General features: G+C 39.1%; 2 protein-coding genes across 2 annotated transcripts; both read right to left on the bottom strand.

Annotated features, from left to right (window-relative positions):
* Positions 1-1,261: 1,261 nt before the first annotated feature.
* On the bottom strand, positions 1,262-9,179 carry fbxl18 (F-box and leucine-rich repeat protein 18). The gene is made up of 5 exons (XM_084095695.1): positions 8,631-9,179; positions 7,930-8,127; positions 5,328-6,904; positions 4,062-4,280; positions 1,262-1,714 (listed from the first exon to the last, which is right to left on the bottom strand). The coding sequence occupies exons 1-5, from the start codon at positions 8,649-8,651 to the stop codon at positions 1,558-1,560; spliced, it is 2,172 nt and encodes a 723-aa protein (XP_083951821.1). The 5' UTR covers positions 8,652-9,179; the 3' UTR covers positions 1,262-1,557.
* Positions 9,180-9,905: 726 nt separating this feature from the next.
* Positions 9,906-13,671, bottom strand: actb1 (actin, beta 1). Its single transcript, XM_084100114.1, has 6 exons — positions 13,558-13,671; positions 12,449-12,573; positions 11,699-11,938; positions 10,917-11,355; positions 10,643-10,824; positions 9,906-10,537 (listed from the first exon to the last, which is right to left on the bottom strand). Exons 2-6 carry the CDS (start codon positions 12,569-12,571, stop codon positions 10,394-10,396), a joined length of 1,128 nt encoding a protein of 375 aa, XP_083956240.1. The 5' UTR covers positions 12,572-12,573; positions 13,558-13,671; the 3' UTR covers positions 9,906-10,393.
* Positions 13,672-17,825: the final 4,154 nt, after the last annotated feature.

Below are 17,825 nucleotides of genomic sequence, written 5' to 3'. Positions count from 1 at the left end.
CCTGCAAACACTGGATGACAGGGAATTATTGAGACGCTACAGATTGGACTGAGCCGTGTTACCCTCGTTAAGACCACACTGAGTTGTAACGTTGCAATTTCTACTTCATTAAGGACAGCCCCTTGAGATAGGCCATCTTGTTTTCAATGGGGTCCATATGTGAGTGAAAGTACAAAATATGCCAGCTAGGATATTAATATGAGCAAATAAGACACGAATCATTATTTGAACAGGGTGTAATGAGCTTAAGTTTTCACATATTTTAGATTCTAATGTTAGGCTATAACCCCTACAGCTTACTATTCATTTTCCAGATATTTTCTTGAATGTGAAATATTATTTACAATTACAGTCTGCATAAGATTAGAGTGTATAATTATGTTTATTGATTTGAGGGTACATCCTTTGCTCATTATCACCAAAAGTTCATTTTCATCAAACTTGTAGGATCAACCAATCACGGCTTTTGAAATGATGACTCGTACCTAACAACGGGGTCAACCACACCTCCTCACTAAGATAGGATTTTCCATCCATTCCTTGCTCAGAGTTCACTGAAAATGTTCTGGAATCACTTCTAAGCTAAAACTCCTGGCAAGGAATTTTTAGGTTAAGTTAGGAGCTCTCTGAGAGGATTCTCAGAATCTTTAGGGATACGGGCCCTGAGCTCTAAATGCCGCTCTAGCATATCGTGTGTAGAATGCCAGTGTGTTGTGGGGCGGACTGGTGGCACTGGGTAAAAATGACTTAATACTTGCCAGCGGAGCACGGGCATATCACTCATGTTGGATGTCAACATTCACATTTGCATAAGCCGTCCTGTTTGAATTCATGATTGGTGACTGCCAAATTAAAATATTACATTATTTTTTAATAAATAATTGGTTTCACTTTGTTTATGTTCTGGTAAAAAAATGTAGTTTGATTCCATTTTTTGTTTTCATTTCTTGAACCGGTTCAGAGACCTGCTTCTCAGAAATTAAAAAAAGGAAGGAAAAAAACAGAACTGTGAGGATACTCCCAGATTCTAGAGAATATGCTTATTAATTACTTTTTTTAAGAACACCTTACTTTTTTTACACAATCAGACATTTGCAGAAGTTATGAGCATAAAACCACAGACAATGGATCAATGAACTCTTGACGAGGAAACTTTGATGATAAAAAATGAAGCCAAAATGTATAATTTAATTTACCATAAACGAAATGTTTAGATTCCAAAAATGTATAACGTGATGCAAGTTCCAGAACACATCAGAAAATTTATCAATGCTTTATTTTTAAGGTTTTAAGATGACATTTCAACCTGTTAAGGAGTTTGTTCATAGCAGCTCTTTATTGGAAAATGATGACCTTATTTAAAGTTGTGATTGTCCTCTTAGCTCAATGATCTCTCAAGTCAAAACAAAAGGCTTTCCTGGAATCCTCCAGATTGCTAATATTAACTTATCAAAGGAAAGTCCCTACAATGCATAAGTTCTCTCTCATAAAATAGCACAGGTCAAGCATTGCCAGGTTAATCCACCAAATAATTTCTGTTTTCAGATTTTGCTTCAGTCACAGTTGTTGTTTCACAGGCTCTTCAGCGACGCGGCTTTTGAAAAGCGTGATCTCGTCCAGGTGGCAAAGTGGCATTCCTCTGATCACATGGGCCAGGTCCTCGTGCAGTAAAGGGTAAATCACCACACTAAGGGCTGGACGAGATGTTGAAAAACTGCAGGGGGAAAAGAACAAACAGGTGAATATTTGATGTACACCAGTTTACTTCATGTATATCAACCCAGACAGCAATAGTGTCAGTCCCATCCGGCCCACATCTGGTACACGTGGATTCAACACACACCAGGGGCCTCATTTATAACCGGTGCATACACGCAAAACAGGCCCTGAAAGAGGCGTACGCCACTTCCGACGAATAAGTTGTGATTTATAAAAACAAACTTGACGGGAAAAATTTGCGCACCTGCACGCAAACTCTGACCCATGCGTACGAACATTTTGGAGACGGAGCAGTTTGGAGACACCGATGGTGAGCTGGAGTTAAATGTCTTTTTGGTCACTTTTAGACAGAAAATGTAAAGAAAATGATACATATACAGAAAGATAATACAAATATAATTTCACTCACCAAGCCTATCACTTTGAAGCAAATATCCATCCCTTCTTAAATGTTCGCGCCAGCGAGCACGTTGGGCCGTTTAGTGAAACTGACGCATAGGCTATAGGCTACTATCTAACGGCAGATGAAGTAAAACCATAAATCTTCATTATGAGTCCTTATCATAAATACAGTGCATGTTAACAATAAAACTTTAAATAAATAAAATAATGATTTAAACTAGGCCTATTTGTTTTACTCCTGATATAAACATTTAGAATAAATATGCCATTCTCATTAATGGAGTTAAATACTTAAATTTCATGAAATCATTACTGAGAAGTTTTTTAATATTCAGTCAATAGAAATATCTGTAGTGGACGCGATGCTTTTGAACACTTTTCCTGTGGCGTGCTGTGTTTTAATGTTTTAACTACAGAGAGAATCGCTTATCATGATAATAGCAGATTGTCTGAGAAAATAATTTCGTGGAAATAATGCACAACACGGGCCTATCTGTTTCCATTAAAAATATAAATCAATTAAAAATACTATTTGGCCAGTGGAAAAGATTGAGAAAACAGTGGAAAACTTTCTCTGAAATGTATTTTATACTATTTGATTTATTTATTCAAAAACAAGGCAAGGATAGGCTACTAAATGATTTTTATCAATGTAATGTGACGGCACATCCGTATCTCATATTTTCCTCATGTCTTGTACCGTTAAACGTGGTATCACGTGGATGAATATGCATATGCAAATGATATGCAGAAGATGATCTGCATTGTAAAACTAGGCGTTGTAAGCTCCATATATGGTTATTTCGTGGTGGAGACGCATGTGCGCACAATATTCTGCTGACTGGGATTTATAAAGTGAATTCAGCGCAGGTTCTAGCATACGCACGGTTTTATAAGTCTGAATATTTTTTGCCGTACGCCATTTTTGGCTTTCAGGCGCACGTACACTTTTAGTAAGGATCCTACGCAACATTTTATAAACGAGACCCCAGATGTTGCCCAAATCTGGGCCGACACTATGTTGCTGTCTGGAAATTATTTAGATATTAAGTTAAAGGGGTGGATTCTGGAATCCACTGCTGCATCAATGTATAGCCAGTGTTGATTACTGAAATGTTCTTTTCATGTATTCTCTAATGTCTGTATTAAATATCTGAGAGGTAACTACAAGGGTTTGGACCATGCCAGGAATGCAGTGACAGTGCTTGCTTATTTAGCCCGGCTTCCAGAAATGAAATATGGACTCGTTTCGTTTGAGAAAGGTCTTTAACGTGTTAAAACATATAAGGGTCATTGGAACCAATAGTTTAAGTGACCAGTTAAAATCTTTACTTTACTGTTAGATTAAAAGAATACTCTCTTTATAGTTAGAGCCTGGCCAAATCCAGCCTTGAAGAAGCTGTGTGTCTGTGTGTATGTGTGTGTTAGTATTCTTGGTTACAGGTTAAGGAACAAGTGGCATTATTGGAGATTGACTGAATTGTTTTCTTCGACATGTTGGCACCAGGCAAGCCAGATCTGCGACCTGGAAGGTCACGACATGCCCAAATTCAGGGTCAGTGTCAGCCGCATAATCTGTTTATGTGTGGAAAATGTGTGTTTATCTATTTCTTAGCCAATCAGAATCATTCAATCTGAAGCAATGCCGTAGCTTGGACCTTGGTGTAGGGTATAACTGCTGTGATCTTTGTAACTGTAAGGGGGGTGGGCTACGAACTCCTTGTGAGTCTTGAAGCTGACTTCTGCTGATGAAACTGCAAACTATCTTCAGTAAAAAAATTATTTTATTTATTATAATTCTGACTCTTGTCTTAAATTGACTGCACTTCTGACAGTCTTTGACAGTCTGTCTTCTTTATTAATCATATCTGGTCCTTGGGTCTTTTACAGTGAATTCCCTAACAAAGTCTTTACTATTAGGAATTCTTAAAAACACTAACCTGTCCAGCAGGGTTTTCTGCAGTGTTTTACATGCCACCAGGGTACCTCCCATGAACATGTGGCACATGATGACATCAGTGCAGCTCTGCATGAAGGCCGTCACAGCGGCGGGCTGGAAGGTCCCATGTCGAGAAACCAGACAGACACGGCGCAGCTGCTGACACTGACTGAGCTCTTCAAAAAATGCGGCGTTCGCATTAAAGTAGGGCTGCTCCAGCCTGCAGATTTACACATACAGACGGTGAATAAATGCAGAAGTTAAAATATTCTGATAAAAATTATATTAATAATTGATTAAGTAATCCTAGTTCTCATTCTAGCCAGGGTCCAATTTAAAACTCACAGATGGCAAATGCAGAATGAGTTACAAGCCAGTTAAGCGATAACATTTTTAGAAATAATGCATGATTAACATCTCTTATAAAATAATATCACATTACATTTTATGAATGCAAGTGCATCAAGAAGATACATATGCTCTACTAAATGAAAGCCATGTGACTGTTGCGTGACACATTTTACTTTAGCCTTATGGAGCCATTATTTTTTCATGCACACCGAAATAAAATCATGTGAAACAAAATAATGGACAATGTTATTGTGAGAGATACCGTTTAGCTAAGAGACTGTCTAAAACATAAGGGTGCAAGTGTCATAACTGCAGATTCTTTTTTAGGCTGTTCTCATGATCTTTTAAAATTCGACCAAAACATAAATCATTTACCTATGGTAAACATTAGACCTGGCTACTTAGTCAAAACATATATATATATAAACTGACATTCTGAATTGAGACAGCAATAAACCACATCTTATGTCCCCAAGAGAAAAATTTTACATCTGAAAAGGGCTTTCATAGTGTGTCATCATATAAAATTATTGAAACTTCTACTATCACTGTTTATTTGAATAATTTATCTTAATACTAAGTACAGATCAAAATATAATTCAAAATGTTTTATAATTAAATGTACCAGATTCATCTAACTGCACAGTTTGCCCCAAATACACAATGGAAAAATAAATTACTCTCATAGGGACAGAATAAATTATTGTAAGGAAATAATACAAAATACAATTTACACATCCATCAATCCTGTCAGTATGGTGCTGCCCCCTACTGTTAAGCTGCAGTTGTAATATGAAAGGATTTGTGGCATGACTAGTGAATGTTATTTTCTTTTTGCTGTGACAAGTCTACATTTCTACATTTAGATTCTTTGCTTAATTTTGAGCATGGAGTGTTTAGTGACGTGTGCGTTCACCTTAAATCCCTGAGTTGTGTGCAGTAGGAAAGAGCCTCCAGCAGGGCCTGCGTGTAATTCATGGTCTTCAATGATCCGAGATTTGCCAGCGATAATGAATGAAGGTCCTTGCACCCCTTAAGCAGCTCGATCAATCCTGTCCCCTTCAGGACTCCCGGTAAGTGAGCGAGGGTGAGCTTGCACAAATTTTTCATCCCTCCTAAAGCAGCTAACTCACTGTCTCTGACATTGTAGGACCAGGGGCATGCGACGGGGTCCTTGCGGATGGCCGGCTCATTCCGTGGCATGGCAGAGGAAAAGCCTGCGCCAATCAGCTCCAGCTCCACTAGATGCGGGCAACCTTGAAGCAGCGGCTGAATGCAGAAGCCTCTGTCCTGCTGCTCCTCACCCTGACCCTCGATGACCTCTGTTGAGGGTCGATATGTGGGCACACCGACACGGCTGCTCTTTTTAAGGCCGAGAAGTAGCGACCTTGGTGTGAGGTCTGAGTTTGAGTCCTGACTGTTCACAGGTGTTGGAGAGGATTGTGCCAAAGCGCACACCGGAAGTGCCAGCGAGCACAAGGAGGCAAGACGTCCTAAAGCGCCACACAAGTGTCCATCTTGCCCAGTGGGAAAAGTATGGTGGTAGTGCGTGGCGGATAAATTAAGGTGAATAAGATGCGGGCAACATTCAGTAAGTGCTTTGATGCTCTCCGTGTCCATCTCCTCCTCGCTCTTTCCACAGCTCTCGGCGAGAGGTCCTCGGCCACAGCCACGCAGGTTAAGACTCCGTAGGGGTGTGAGGTCACGACCCGCACTAAGCAGCACATGTAGAGGGTTAAACCCTGGAGATGAACAGTGCGAGACATTCAGGTAAACGGGGCAGCCATGCGTTAGGACTCGCCCTAGAATAGCACCATCCAACCATGTACGTGGAAGCTGGAGAGCGCTGACGCTATTTCCCACTGTTGACGCCATGCTCTCCATTAGCGCCGTCATTGCAACCGGCCTTGGCGGTGCGGGTCCTGGCACAGACAGCACCAGTCCTGTAAGACCCTCAGGCACTCTCATACTGAAAACAGCCAAGTAGAGCGCCAACAGAGTACGATTGACTTCACCAGGTGCGAGGCGTGCGGAGAACCAGCGCAGGTTCTGATAGTGCGGGACGCTGCTCTGGCCCACCATCAGCTGCGCACACCCGCCTGCTTCCCTCCAGCCCTCGCTGGCCTCCAGATAGAGGTGAAGGCGTCGTAGGGCACTGCAGCACGGCACCACCCCATAAGAGGGAGTCAACAATGTCTGCTTGAGCTCCTGCAGGCGAGCCAAAGCTGACTTACCCTCTGCACTCAGCTGCTGGAGGTCGAACCCCGGGCCCACATCTAATGCCAGCGAGCACAGAGAACGAAGAGAGGTCAGCAGATGCGAAAGCCGAACTGACGTCAAACGGCAGCCTGAGAGGTCCAAGCTGACTAGACCCTTACAGCGGGTGACCTGATCCACCGTAGAGCCGGCCAACCAGTAGCAGCCACTGAGGTTTAAAGTCTGGATGTCACTGGAAAGGTTCTTCAAGAGCTGCTTCACAGCATCGTCATTTGCCTGTGAATAAGAAGCAATTCAAAGGTAAGATTTTCAGGCATTTCATACTTAAACATTTGGTTTTCTGTTATATTTAGTTGCAAATTCTGCTTGTCAACTTTTTAAAACCTGTTAGATAGGTGAAATTATCATAGGTGACATAGATGGCTAACATAGATGAGTTTTTGTTGAAATTGCAAAGGTGACTTGTTGAATAATAGTCTTGGTTGCCTATGAATCATCATTTTCCAAGAAAAGGTGTTTATGAACTAATGGAGTCTTGAACTTTCCTGTATAATTATTGCAAATTATAATTATTGCTGTTATTGCAATTTTTCTTTGTCAGCTGTTTTTCCCCTACGCACATTTGATGAAAAAAAAATAAAAAATACAATTATATGTGAAAAATGTATTAAGAATTATTATTTTTAACAGTTTTAAAATAAACATTAAATAATAAATAAAATAAATATACATTTAAAGTCACAATGAAACAGAAATTGTGATCATCTTTTCATCCCTATTGTGATTTTATCAGTAAAAGTGACTTCTCAAATGAGAAAATCGGAAGGCTGGACTTGATTTTGTCCATTAGGAATTGAGTGGATCGTTGTCATTTGCTAATTGCTGCAGTCTCATGTGAGTGACAGGTTGCTGGAGGGAAGAGATTATTGTCCCCACCATCATCAGAGAAAACAAGATATGTTTTTGCAAGGGGAGGGGAAGTTAATGTCTTGGATTAGAAATTATAAGGGCTCAAAATTTGTCTTAAAAAATAATTATGTGCATTCCATAAAAATAATACAATTACAGTCACAAAAAAAAAAAAATCATTTTATAAATCTGAACCCTCATCAGGCATCACAACACTATAATACACAAATAACAAGATGGCTAATTGTTAAAAAGTTCTGTAACGTTAAATAGAATAGAGTATAATGGTTCTAGAAAAATATGTCCCTTATATCTGCCCTAATTAAACCAGTGTGTTTTTGTCAGAAATACCCTAAAGTTCATGAGAGAAAGTGTGTGTTTTTTAGGCTTACCGTATATTCGTTATGCAGGTGCACATGGGCTCTTAAGCTCTTGTCCAGACAGAGAGTTTGAAGTTTCCGGCACACTTGACTCACATTGAGCATCAGGTCATGACTAGGAATGAATCGCAGGATATTCAGTAGAATCTCATCTGAGAAGTCTGAGATGGTGACAGAAGTTTGGGAAATGCTATCTAGGCAGCACAGAGCCTGGAGAGCAGCAAGAAGAAAGAGAACATTAAACATAAACAACATTTTTTTTTTGAGTTCATTGTTTTACTAAATGTGACATAAAGTCCATCATGCTCAGTTTCAGAGTATCTCCAATGTTATTACAATACAACTGTGTTGACCACTAACGTTACTGTCAAAACATGTCAAAAATGACAGAAAGCTTTCAGACCGTTAGTTACACATTCTTTTTACGCTGGTAATAATTTACGGTGTTTAAATCTATATTGCAGTAGTACAAACGTCGGTAATATAGTATTATGACAGAAACTATGGTAATCATGGTGACATTTAGCAAGTGGTTATTTTAGACATCTGCATGCTTATCTGTCCCGTAAGAAGCCTGTATCTTCGTGTCCCAAATAATTTGAATCGTTTCAAAACATTACTGTTGTCTAAATAAATTCATCTTTGCATGCAACAAAATGTAAAAGCTAACTATCACTATTAGCATGAATGATCAGTCCTCTATTGTAACTTACCGTTTCAATTTGATTATCCATGCCGCTTTAGGGAAATAATTTTTGACATGTACTTAAATGATAAACAAAAACAAATTATTGCCATCTCAATAAATCTATAATTCATCCATTTAACAAAAATGTGTTTGGCACTGTAGGAAGTGACACACACATAGCGGAAATAAGATGTAACACATTCGGAACGTTTTGGGAGACGTACATACTTCCGTTACGAAGCAACTAGTAAAAAGGTCCCCGGCTGTGGTCTAAATTTGAAACACCGAATTGACATTTTCTATTATAATTTTTCCGTATTCAATTTACAATCAGATCTAACAATTATGATAATGTAAATCAGAGGTCTTCGACTCTGCTTCTAGGAAGCCACTGTTTTTTTCTTTCCTCCCATTCTGCTTCAGCACAGGCTTTTGTATTTTCAAGCTAACGTTATCCCATAGAGCTTGATTAGCTGCTTCAGGTGTGTTTTATTCGGGATGGAGCTAAACTCCGCAGGACAGTGGCTCCCCAGGAGCAGGGTTGAAGACCGCAGAATGTAAATTCACTTATGGTGTTGCCAAGAAATGTATGAAAGGCCTGTTCTTCAAATGTATACATTTACACACAATCCGAGTTAGGTAGAGTCAGTGAACTAAATAGAAGTTAAGATTATGAATGTGTGTTGAGGCAAGCTATCCACCATTAGAGAATGAAAAATAAGTGCTCTCAATTCAGGTTTCATTGTCCAATCCCTTATTGAAGATCATAACATTCCCTGTATATTTTACTTCTGTGACAGTGATGAAAGTTGTAAACATTTAGGCCTCACCTGGTTTCACTGGCAGAGTTTAGATTGAGATAAGATTAGGCCTTGGTTCAATTAGAGCATTCAAGTACCTTTTATAAATGTGCCTTAAACATTACTGATCTGCAGAGACAAAACAATGGCAGTGATACGTTTAAAGATGTCATCAAAAGTTGCTTTCAGTTAAAACTTCAAGACATTTAGTCCAGGATTAGGACCAAACTTTAAGATTAAAGACTTCAAATCTAAAACTGTTAAGCCACTTGAATTTAAAGAATAATCTGATATGCTAACTTATGAAATCATGCATCAAAAATGCAATTTAACTACAAACCTGGCTATTGTTAAAATAAAACCCCTTATGACAGGTTGAAATCCCGATGGAAAAGTGAGACCAAGATTATTTTAGTATGCTGGTCAAATCAAAAACAGTTTTAAGTCATTTCAGTCAGTTTAAAAACCAGAGCAATATACCGAAGACAGTAGACACTGTGTGGTTTTACATGTGCACGTTTTATTTGGGTTTACTTGTCAGTGTACAGAGACACCCTGGCTTACAAGGGATTGTCCCTAAATCACATACCCTAGGGGAGTCCTGCAAGATATTCACTTTTTAAAGGTAAAGCTTTCCCCATTGCAACAATAACAAACTGGGCCAAGTTTAAGGCTGAAGTACAAAAGAAAAACAAATGTATCGAGTACATAATTTACATAAACACTATAACAAAGGTCATGTATGCCCACTGTGATGAGGGCAAAGTGGTAGACACGTCTGGAATGACTAAAAGAAGAAATGTACATTGAAGTCCTCTCGGGGAAAGCTTCTCCCCCTGCAAGACAACTACCTCCCTTTCCAGTTTACGCATCCTGAGTCAATGCGCCATACAGAGCAGAAGCCATGCTGATGTCATCTTGAGAGGTTTAGGTTGGTCGTTCGTTTGAATCCTACTGCATGGCCATTAAATGGTGGCAACAGTTCTGTTTAGAAGCACTTCCTGTGGACGATGGATGGGCCGGACTCATCGTACTCCTGCTTGCTGATCCACATCTGCTGGAAGGTGGACAGGGAGGCCAAGATGGAGCCACCGATCCAGACGGAGTATTTGCGCTCAGGGGGAGCAATGATCTACAAGAGAAGAGAGATGTTAGCTCATCATTAACCATTGAAAACAAACTTAACTTTTTTTTAAAGTCTCATTGTTCCATCTTTGCAAGCATTTAAGGTTTTTACCTTGATCTTCATGGTGGAAGGAGCAAGGGAGGTGATCTCCTTCTGCATACGGTCAGCAATGCCAGGGTACATGGTGGTACCTCCAGACAGCACTGTGTTGGCATACAGGTCCTTACGGATGTCCACGTCACACTTCATGATGGAGTTGAAGGTAGTCTCGTGGATACCGCAAGATTCCATACCTGTATAAAGAAAAGAGTTAGTTATAAGCAAACCAGTTCATACAGGGATTGGTTAAAGCACAACCAGTTTAAATGCACAGCATGAAACTCACCCAGGAAGGATGGCTGGAAGAGAGCCTCAGGGCAACGGAAACGCTCATTTCCAATGGTGATGACCTGCCCGTCAGGCAGCTCGTAGCTCTTCTCCAGGGAGGAAGATGAGGCAGCGGTTCCCATCTCCTGCTCGAAGTCCAGGGCCACGTAGCACAGCTTCTCCTTGATGTCACGGACAATTTCTCTCTCAGCCGTGGTGGTGAAGCTGTAGCCACGCTCGGTCAGGATCTTCATCAGGTAGTCTGTCAGGTCACGACCAGCCAGATCCAGACGCAGGATGGCATGGGGAAGAGCATAACCCTCATAGATGGGCACGGTGTGGGTAACACCATCACCAGAGTCCATCACGATACCAGTAGTACGACCAGAAGCATACAGGGAGAGCACAGCCTGGATGGCCACATACATGGCAGGGGTGTTGAAGGTCTCAAACATGATCTGTAGGAAAGAGCAGAGTTAGTTTAATAAAAGTAACCCCCTTTAGACACTTTCAAATCCAAACCAATACAAGGTTAAGGAAGTAATAGTGGGCAGGAAACCTCCCTGGCACACCATGCTTATATGGTTCACACTCAAGACAGTGCTAGTGAGAAGTGTTAGAAAAGCTACCATGCAGGAAAAAAGAAAAGGGAGAAGCAAAGATGGATGAACCTTTTGAACCTCAACAGTTCATGGGAGAGGACAGAGAGCCTGAGAGGAAATGGATGGAAAAGAAAATGAACAGAGGGAACAAAAGCCACATAGTAGTAGGGGGTCATATGAATGAGTCACAAAAACACACCTGTGTCATCTTCTCCCTGTTGGCTTTGGGATTCAGGGGAGCCTCTGTAAGCAGGACAGGGTGCTCCTCAGGGGCAACACGCAGCTCATTGTAGAAAGTGTGATGCCAGATCTTCTCCATGTCATCCCAGTTGGTCACAATACCGTGCTCAATAGGATACTTAAGGGTCAGGATACCTCTCTTGCTCTGAGCCTCATCTCCCACATAGGAGTCCTTCTGTCCCATGCCAACCATCACTCCCTAAAGAAAGGAAAATTAAAGATTAGTCAACAAGGAAGTGCAAAGAAAAATCAAGTAGTTTAAATCTTTTAAAGGCATAAGGGAGGGAACCCATACACAACTGATAAATCAACATTTAGAAAAATATAATTGCACTGCTCTGACCGTTCAATTCAAAGTTCTCATCTGATAGTTGGATAATTACACTCTGTAGAGCTGCTTTTTAAGGCGTCAACTTTAGGACTTGCAACATTAACACCACTGAATTAATTTGAGCTTAACAACCATCTGTAGAGCTGCTTTACAGCTGAAATTAAGTAAAATTAATTGAATTATGCAAAACTCCTGTCATTACAGTGAAGCTGCTTTGAAAAAAAATTATACAATATAAATTTCACTTGAAATGTTTACTATTATAATGCGGTTTGTGTTTTTAATTCTACATTTATGCATATAACAGCTCACAAACAATTTCTAACGTTTTAGTAAGAGACTAATGCCCAGATGAAAATAAAATGACTAAATATATACCTGATGCCTGGGTCGGCCAACAATGGAAGGGAAGACAGCACGAGGGGCATCATCTCCAGCAAAACCGGCTTTGCACATTCCGGAGCCGTTATCAACGACCAGGGCAGCGATTTCCTCATCCATGGCTGTACAAAACAAGAAGAAATGAAATCGTTAAAATACTGCAATCCTTTAGTTTCTCTTATAGGCGGCGATGATGCTTGAAGAACGTGTCACGACTGTCCAGTAGGCGGCGCAAAGGCGCAGGGTTGAAACTAAGCGATTTGAGACAAAGGAAGTGGTCAGGCAGTCTCACTATTGCCTTATATGGCAATAAGTTCGAGCAGCTCAATGCCGCCGATTCAGCGCGTGGAATCAGACCAACGGACACGACCACTCCCAGTTTCAAAGGCCGAGATAAGCGCTTTACCAAACGACCACCATTATAATCCTGATGCCTGAAAAACTAACCTCTTTATCAAATGATCTGTATTGCAGGCATTTAGATACAATTGCTGCCATCCTATTTAATGATAAGGAATGACAAGGATGTAAAGTGTATTGCAGCCAAACGGTTAACAACAAGAAACTTCAATATATTAAACGTTTAACTTAGACCACAGTTAAACGAACCAAACGGCTGTGATGTTAAATATGCCGGTTAATGCTTTATAGTAGCCACACCCACCATTCAAACTGCGAACATAGACACGGATGAAACTACGCCACTAAATCCACATTTAACTGCATTATATGGATCAAGTAAAAGGCATTTCACGCCCAAAGCGTGGATTTAAGCCCCTCTAGTTACAAATAGAAGACTTATGGTTAAGTCCTTCCAGCAAAGAAAGCTATAATTGCGACCGGTTGATACTACTTAAAGATTTAGAGAAGCACAAAATATTTTTAACCTTAAGATTAGAGTTATATAAAAAAAAATAAAAAATCCACATTATTAAGTTACACTGTTTACTCAAAATGCATTCCCAATTAAAACACAAATCACATACCAATATGAACTGAATATGCGTAGCTTAAGCAATTAAAAAAAATAAACCTCCAACCAGCGACATTACTAACATTATCATGATACCAAATACCACAAAGTACTGTTATTAAGGCAGTCTCACCTGTGTATTAGTAGGTTATTGTGAACAAGGGGTATGAAGCTCTTCTCAGCGTGCACTGAAAACTCACAATACTCTGTATGAGGTGGGTCACAGTTTTATACCCGGCGCTGGGGCCGGCTCCTTCCATATAAGGTAAACTTTCGGCATCGAGCGATCTGATTGGCCAGCCGTCGTCCACTTGGCGAGTTTCAAGCTAGTTGCTTGAAATTCAAGTTCTGACTGAGTTGAAATAATGTATGGCAGGGCTAATCGAACAGGCAGAATTATTTGAAAAGTAAGAAATGAAAAGTCAATTTAATAACACATAAGTATATATATTACTGAATTAAGAATGTTTAAATAATTTGAAATAGGGCGCAGTGAAAATGCCTAACGATTGAGTGTTAACGATTGATGCTAAGTATGTGGCTTCATTTTTAATTATTTTTACATAGCGACTGAACAGTTTGCTTACTAGCTCACCGAAACTCAAGCGATGGATCAAATACATTTAAATAAGCCTTTAATCAGGTTGCAGGAATGACAGGACAATGAACACTGGTATTACGACATATAGCCCTTATGTTAGTGCAATTTAATTGTATGTAACTTATTGTATTTTAATGTATGTTATTGCACTGTAAATGACCATAATGTAGGAACCTATAATGCGAGTCATTGTTATTATTGGTAGAATAGAGGAGCCCATTTAACATAATAGACTTAGCTGCTTCCTTTTCAGTCATTATTTGACATAAACTAATTTAAAGCAATTCATTCAGGATCAGTTCATACAAATAAATGTATTGTTCGCCTATGGTATGCGATTAATTCGTTGTATTGGGTCAGTTTGGATCATTAGATGAACTACGTGGGCGTGGCACTCATTTAAAGTACAGATATTTCTCATGACAATCTGTAAAATCAACTGTAAATCAATATTAAAACAGATTAATTAGTCACTGTTTCATATAATCGCAAGGCACTTTTGTGCACAATGCTTTGGATCCGTTTGCAATATGAATTTAAAGCTGCAGTCTGTGGATGCATCAGAAATTAATTAAATGTTGACGATCTTCGTTTGGACCGGTGTCTCCAGTATAGTTGCTCAAAAGTATTTAAGATAAACTAATTCTGGAATGTTTTATATTTTCGAGTTGTCTGCAAAGCAGGGGACAGAAAAACAAGGGCATGTTGCTCGCGAGTCGCCTGAACTGATCACTTCCTGTCAACCCGGCTTTTGCGTAATACGTCATAACCGATTACGTTTCACGCTGCTGCTGCATTAGGTAGCTAAAGACAGATCTCGAGAGTGCTCGCATATAACATGCTACCATCAATTACTTATAATATTTATAAGTTAAATATCAGTTTGTGTCTTAAATGTTTGCTAAACGTTGAATGCAGGCGTTTTGAAGATTTTCCAGGGCAACAATAGTTAACTTATTTAAGTTGTTTACTTAAAGTAGAACTGTGATAGCTTGGGATTAGCCCCAAATGTCATCAAAAAAAATATTCTTATACTATTGAAATGAGATCCCATATTTATTTATTATGATTCAGTGGAAACTATATGTTTATCCTTTATTGGTTTATGCTTTTTTTTTGTACGTATAGGTGCCATAAATAGATGCAAATCCCTGTTATATGTGTGTCACCTTCAGCATGGGCAATCTGAGACGCGTAGCAACACGTCTTGTCTGGGGTGCTTTGCATTTCTTGCCTTATCTTATCAGTGTTGAACTAAAAAGACAGCCAAATTGTGTATTTTATGTTAATGAACTATTCAGGAGCTATATATTAAAGTATCAGTATCCCACCACCAAAGTGTGTTTGGTCAACAGCCTAGTGAGTAATTTATCTATCGATGAAAGCTTGTCATCAAGAGATTTCTGGAATGGCTGGAACGGCAGTGACACCCAACACACCTGCCCACCCCCAACCCAAACATGCGTGCATCAATATTAAACCTGAATTTTGACTGTACCGGTTCCCAGTGAACAGGTGATTCAACAGTGTAATCGTAATGTTACACCTTTAGCTCACTGAGCAGAGGTGAGTGAGTCATTACAGCCTACTAACACAAAATATTTCACAAAGTGATGTATGCAATGGTACAGCATTCATTGTTTCCTAGTGGGCGTGTGAGTATCAGCTCGTTGTTTAGGGTGTGGGGGGTCCAGGACTATCATGGTGAGAGTAATAACAATGGCATATGTGTGTGTGTAAATGATGCTGTTTTATCAGTTGTAGATTCTATATTGTTTCTCTCATCAGCAGATTACTGAAGCCCTTATATGGATGTTTCAAACAGAAAGAGGAAGAGGAAGAGAGATAGGCGATTTAAAGTCTTACAGCCACAGCATGTGACAAATTTGAAAGGAAGTCGCACTCGCAGGAGTTTGTATCAGAAAGGAAATATAAAGTAAGCCAAACTTAATTTAGGCTACTCTCTGAAATAAATATAGCGTATAAACTGGTTGGAAAGCTTGTAAAGTGTGATTGTTCATTCATTTATTAGTTTGAGCAGCTGTTATGACATAAGGGCATGTTTAATGTGATGGAGGGTACCAACATACACACAGAGCTAAATGAAAAGTTTTCTTCCATATAGCCATATACAGAGTTCAAACATGTCACATGCTTGTCCAATATAAAGGAAGGATATAACCTTTGTGTTGTTTCTTGTTTACAAAGACAGGTTGTTCAGGGCCCCTTTAAGAGATATTCAGCCAATCTCCTTAAAAGGCAATCTCTGGATGAGTCACATGGTATAGTACTTTGGCAAGGCGAAGTCACGTGACTCCTTAAAGCGGAAATTAGAAAGAGTGATTGGCACTCTCTGCTTCTCTCTCTGCTGTCATTGCATTTATTCATCATAGGGGTTTTTTTAGGGTTCAATAGGGTTCAATTACTGTAACAACATAGGAGAATTGAAATACACAATAAGATTACATACAGAAACACTATAAGTGGCCTATACTGACTGTCTCCACCCATCAGACCTCGAGTGCCCTATATGGAAACATTGACAGGTAACACACACTCACACAAAGTCTGATGGGATGGACTGGTGGATGCTGCTCTAAATAAGCAATGGGAACAGGTAGACTCCTAATATGGAAATATAACCAAAATGACTGAGGTTCACAAAAGGAAACTAAGCATGATTGATCTTAAGTAAGTTACATAAGGTACAAATGCCTCATGGTGTGCAACCCACAATATTTGTTTTCCACAGGTAACCTTTCCCAGGTATTTTCCAATTGTTCAGTCCCACTTGTTCAGACTAGAGCACAGTGCTTTGAATTTGAGATATGTATTAGAAGCCAACTTTATGCTGTCTAATTACTGAACATGACAGTATAACATAGCTCTCATACTTTCATAAAATGAAACAGCCTACACAGTGTTCCAAATAAGCTCTCTGATTGTACATATAAGGAAAAGAGGTTGGTCACTCGCTGTCATTTCAGGAATGTATATGTGTCAGAACATGCATAAACTCAGGCACATTAAAAAAAGATTCAGTTTTACTTTCACACTCTTGCATCCATGAATGCAATCATATAAATCAGATTCTCAATTTTAGAACTCTCCCATGAAGAAAATTAAAAGATTTAGTTTGAAAAATGTTAAGATTGGATGGAAATATGTTTATTTTGGTTATTTTGTGTGTACTGCAATGCATTATATTAGAGCATTATACTTCCTTATTTTATGATGTGGCTTTAAAAAGATATAAAGGAATAACTTAAACTTATAAAAAATATATTAAATAAAAATATCTTTTAAAAGTTTGTGGGCAGTAAGATATATATTTTCTTTTTATAATAATACTAATAAGGACTAATAATAAGGACGTTAAATTGATCAAAAGTGTCAGTAAAGGCATTTATAATGTCACACAAATTATAATTCTAAACAAAAATTGTCACATTTTCCCAAAAAATATTAAGCAGCACAACTGTTTTCAACATTGATAATAATAAGAAATGTTTCTTGAGCAGAAAATCAACAAATCTGAATGATTTCTGAAGGATCATGTGACACTGAAGAGTAATGATGCTGAAAAATCAGTTTATAACAAAAAGAGTTTGAGTTTCAACTTCTACAAAATCATCAGCAGAGAGAGCTGTTGAGTCTGACTAAGAAGATCATGCAAGAATTTATGCAAGGACACATTCATGACACACAGATGGGTTTACTTTCAACAAGCTCTCTAAAGATGCATTGACTTCTTGAAATACTTGCCAGACAACAGGACATTCGTGTTTTTGAATTTCATT

Source organism: Abramis brama, assembly GCF_963993115.1.
Source record: "Abramis brama genome assembly, chromosome: 2".
Taxonomy (NCBI): Eukaryota; Metazoa; Chordata; class Actinopteri; order Cypriniformes; family Leuciscidae; genus Abramis; species Abramis brama.
Note: the sequence above shows the minus strand (reverse complement) of the source record. Positions and strands in the feature narration are given on the sequence as shown.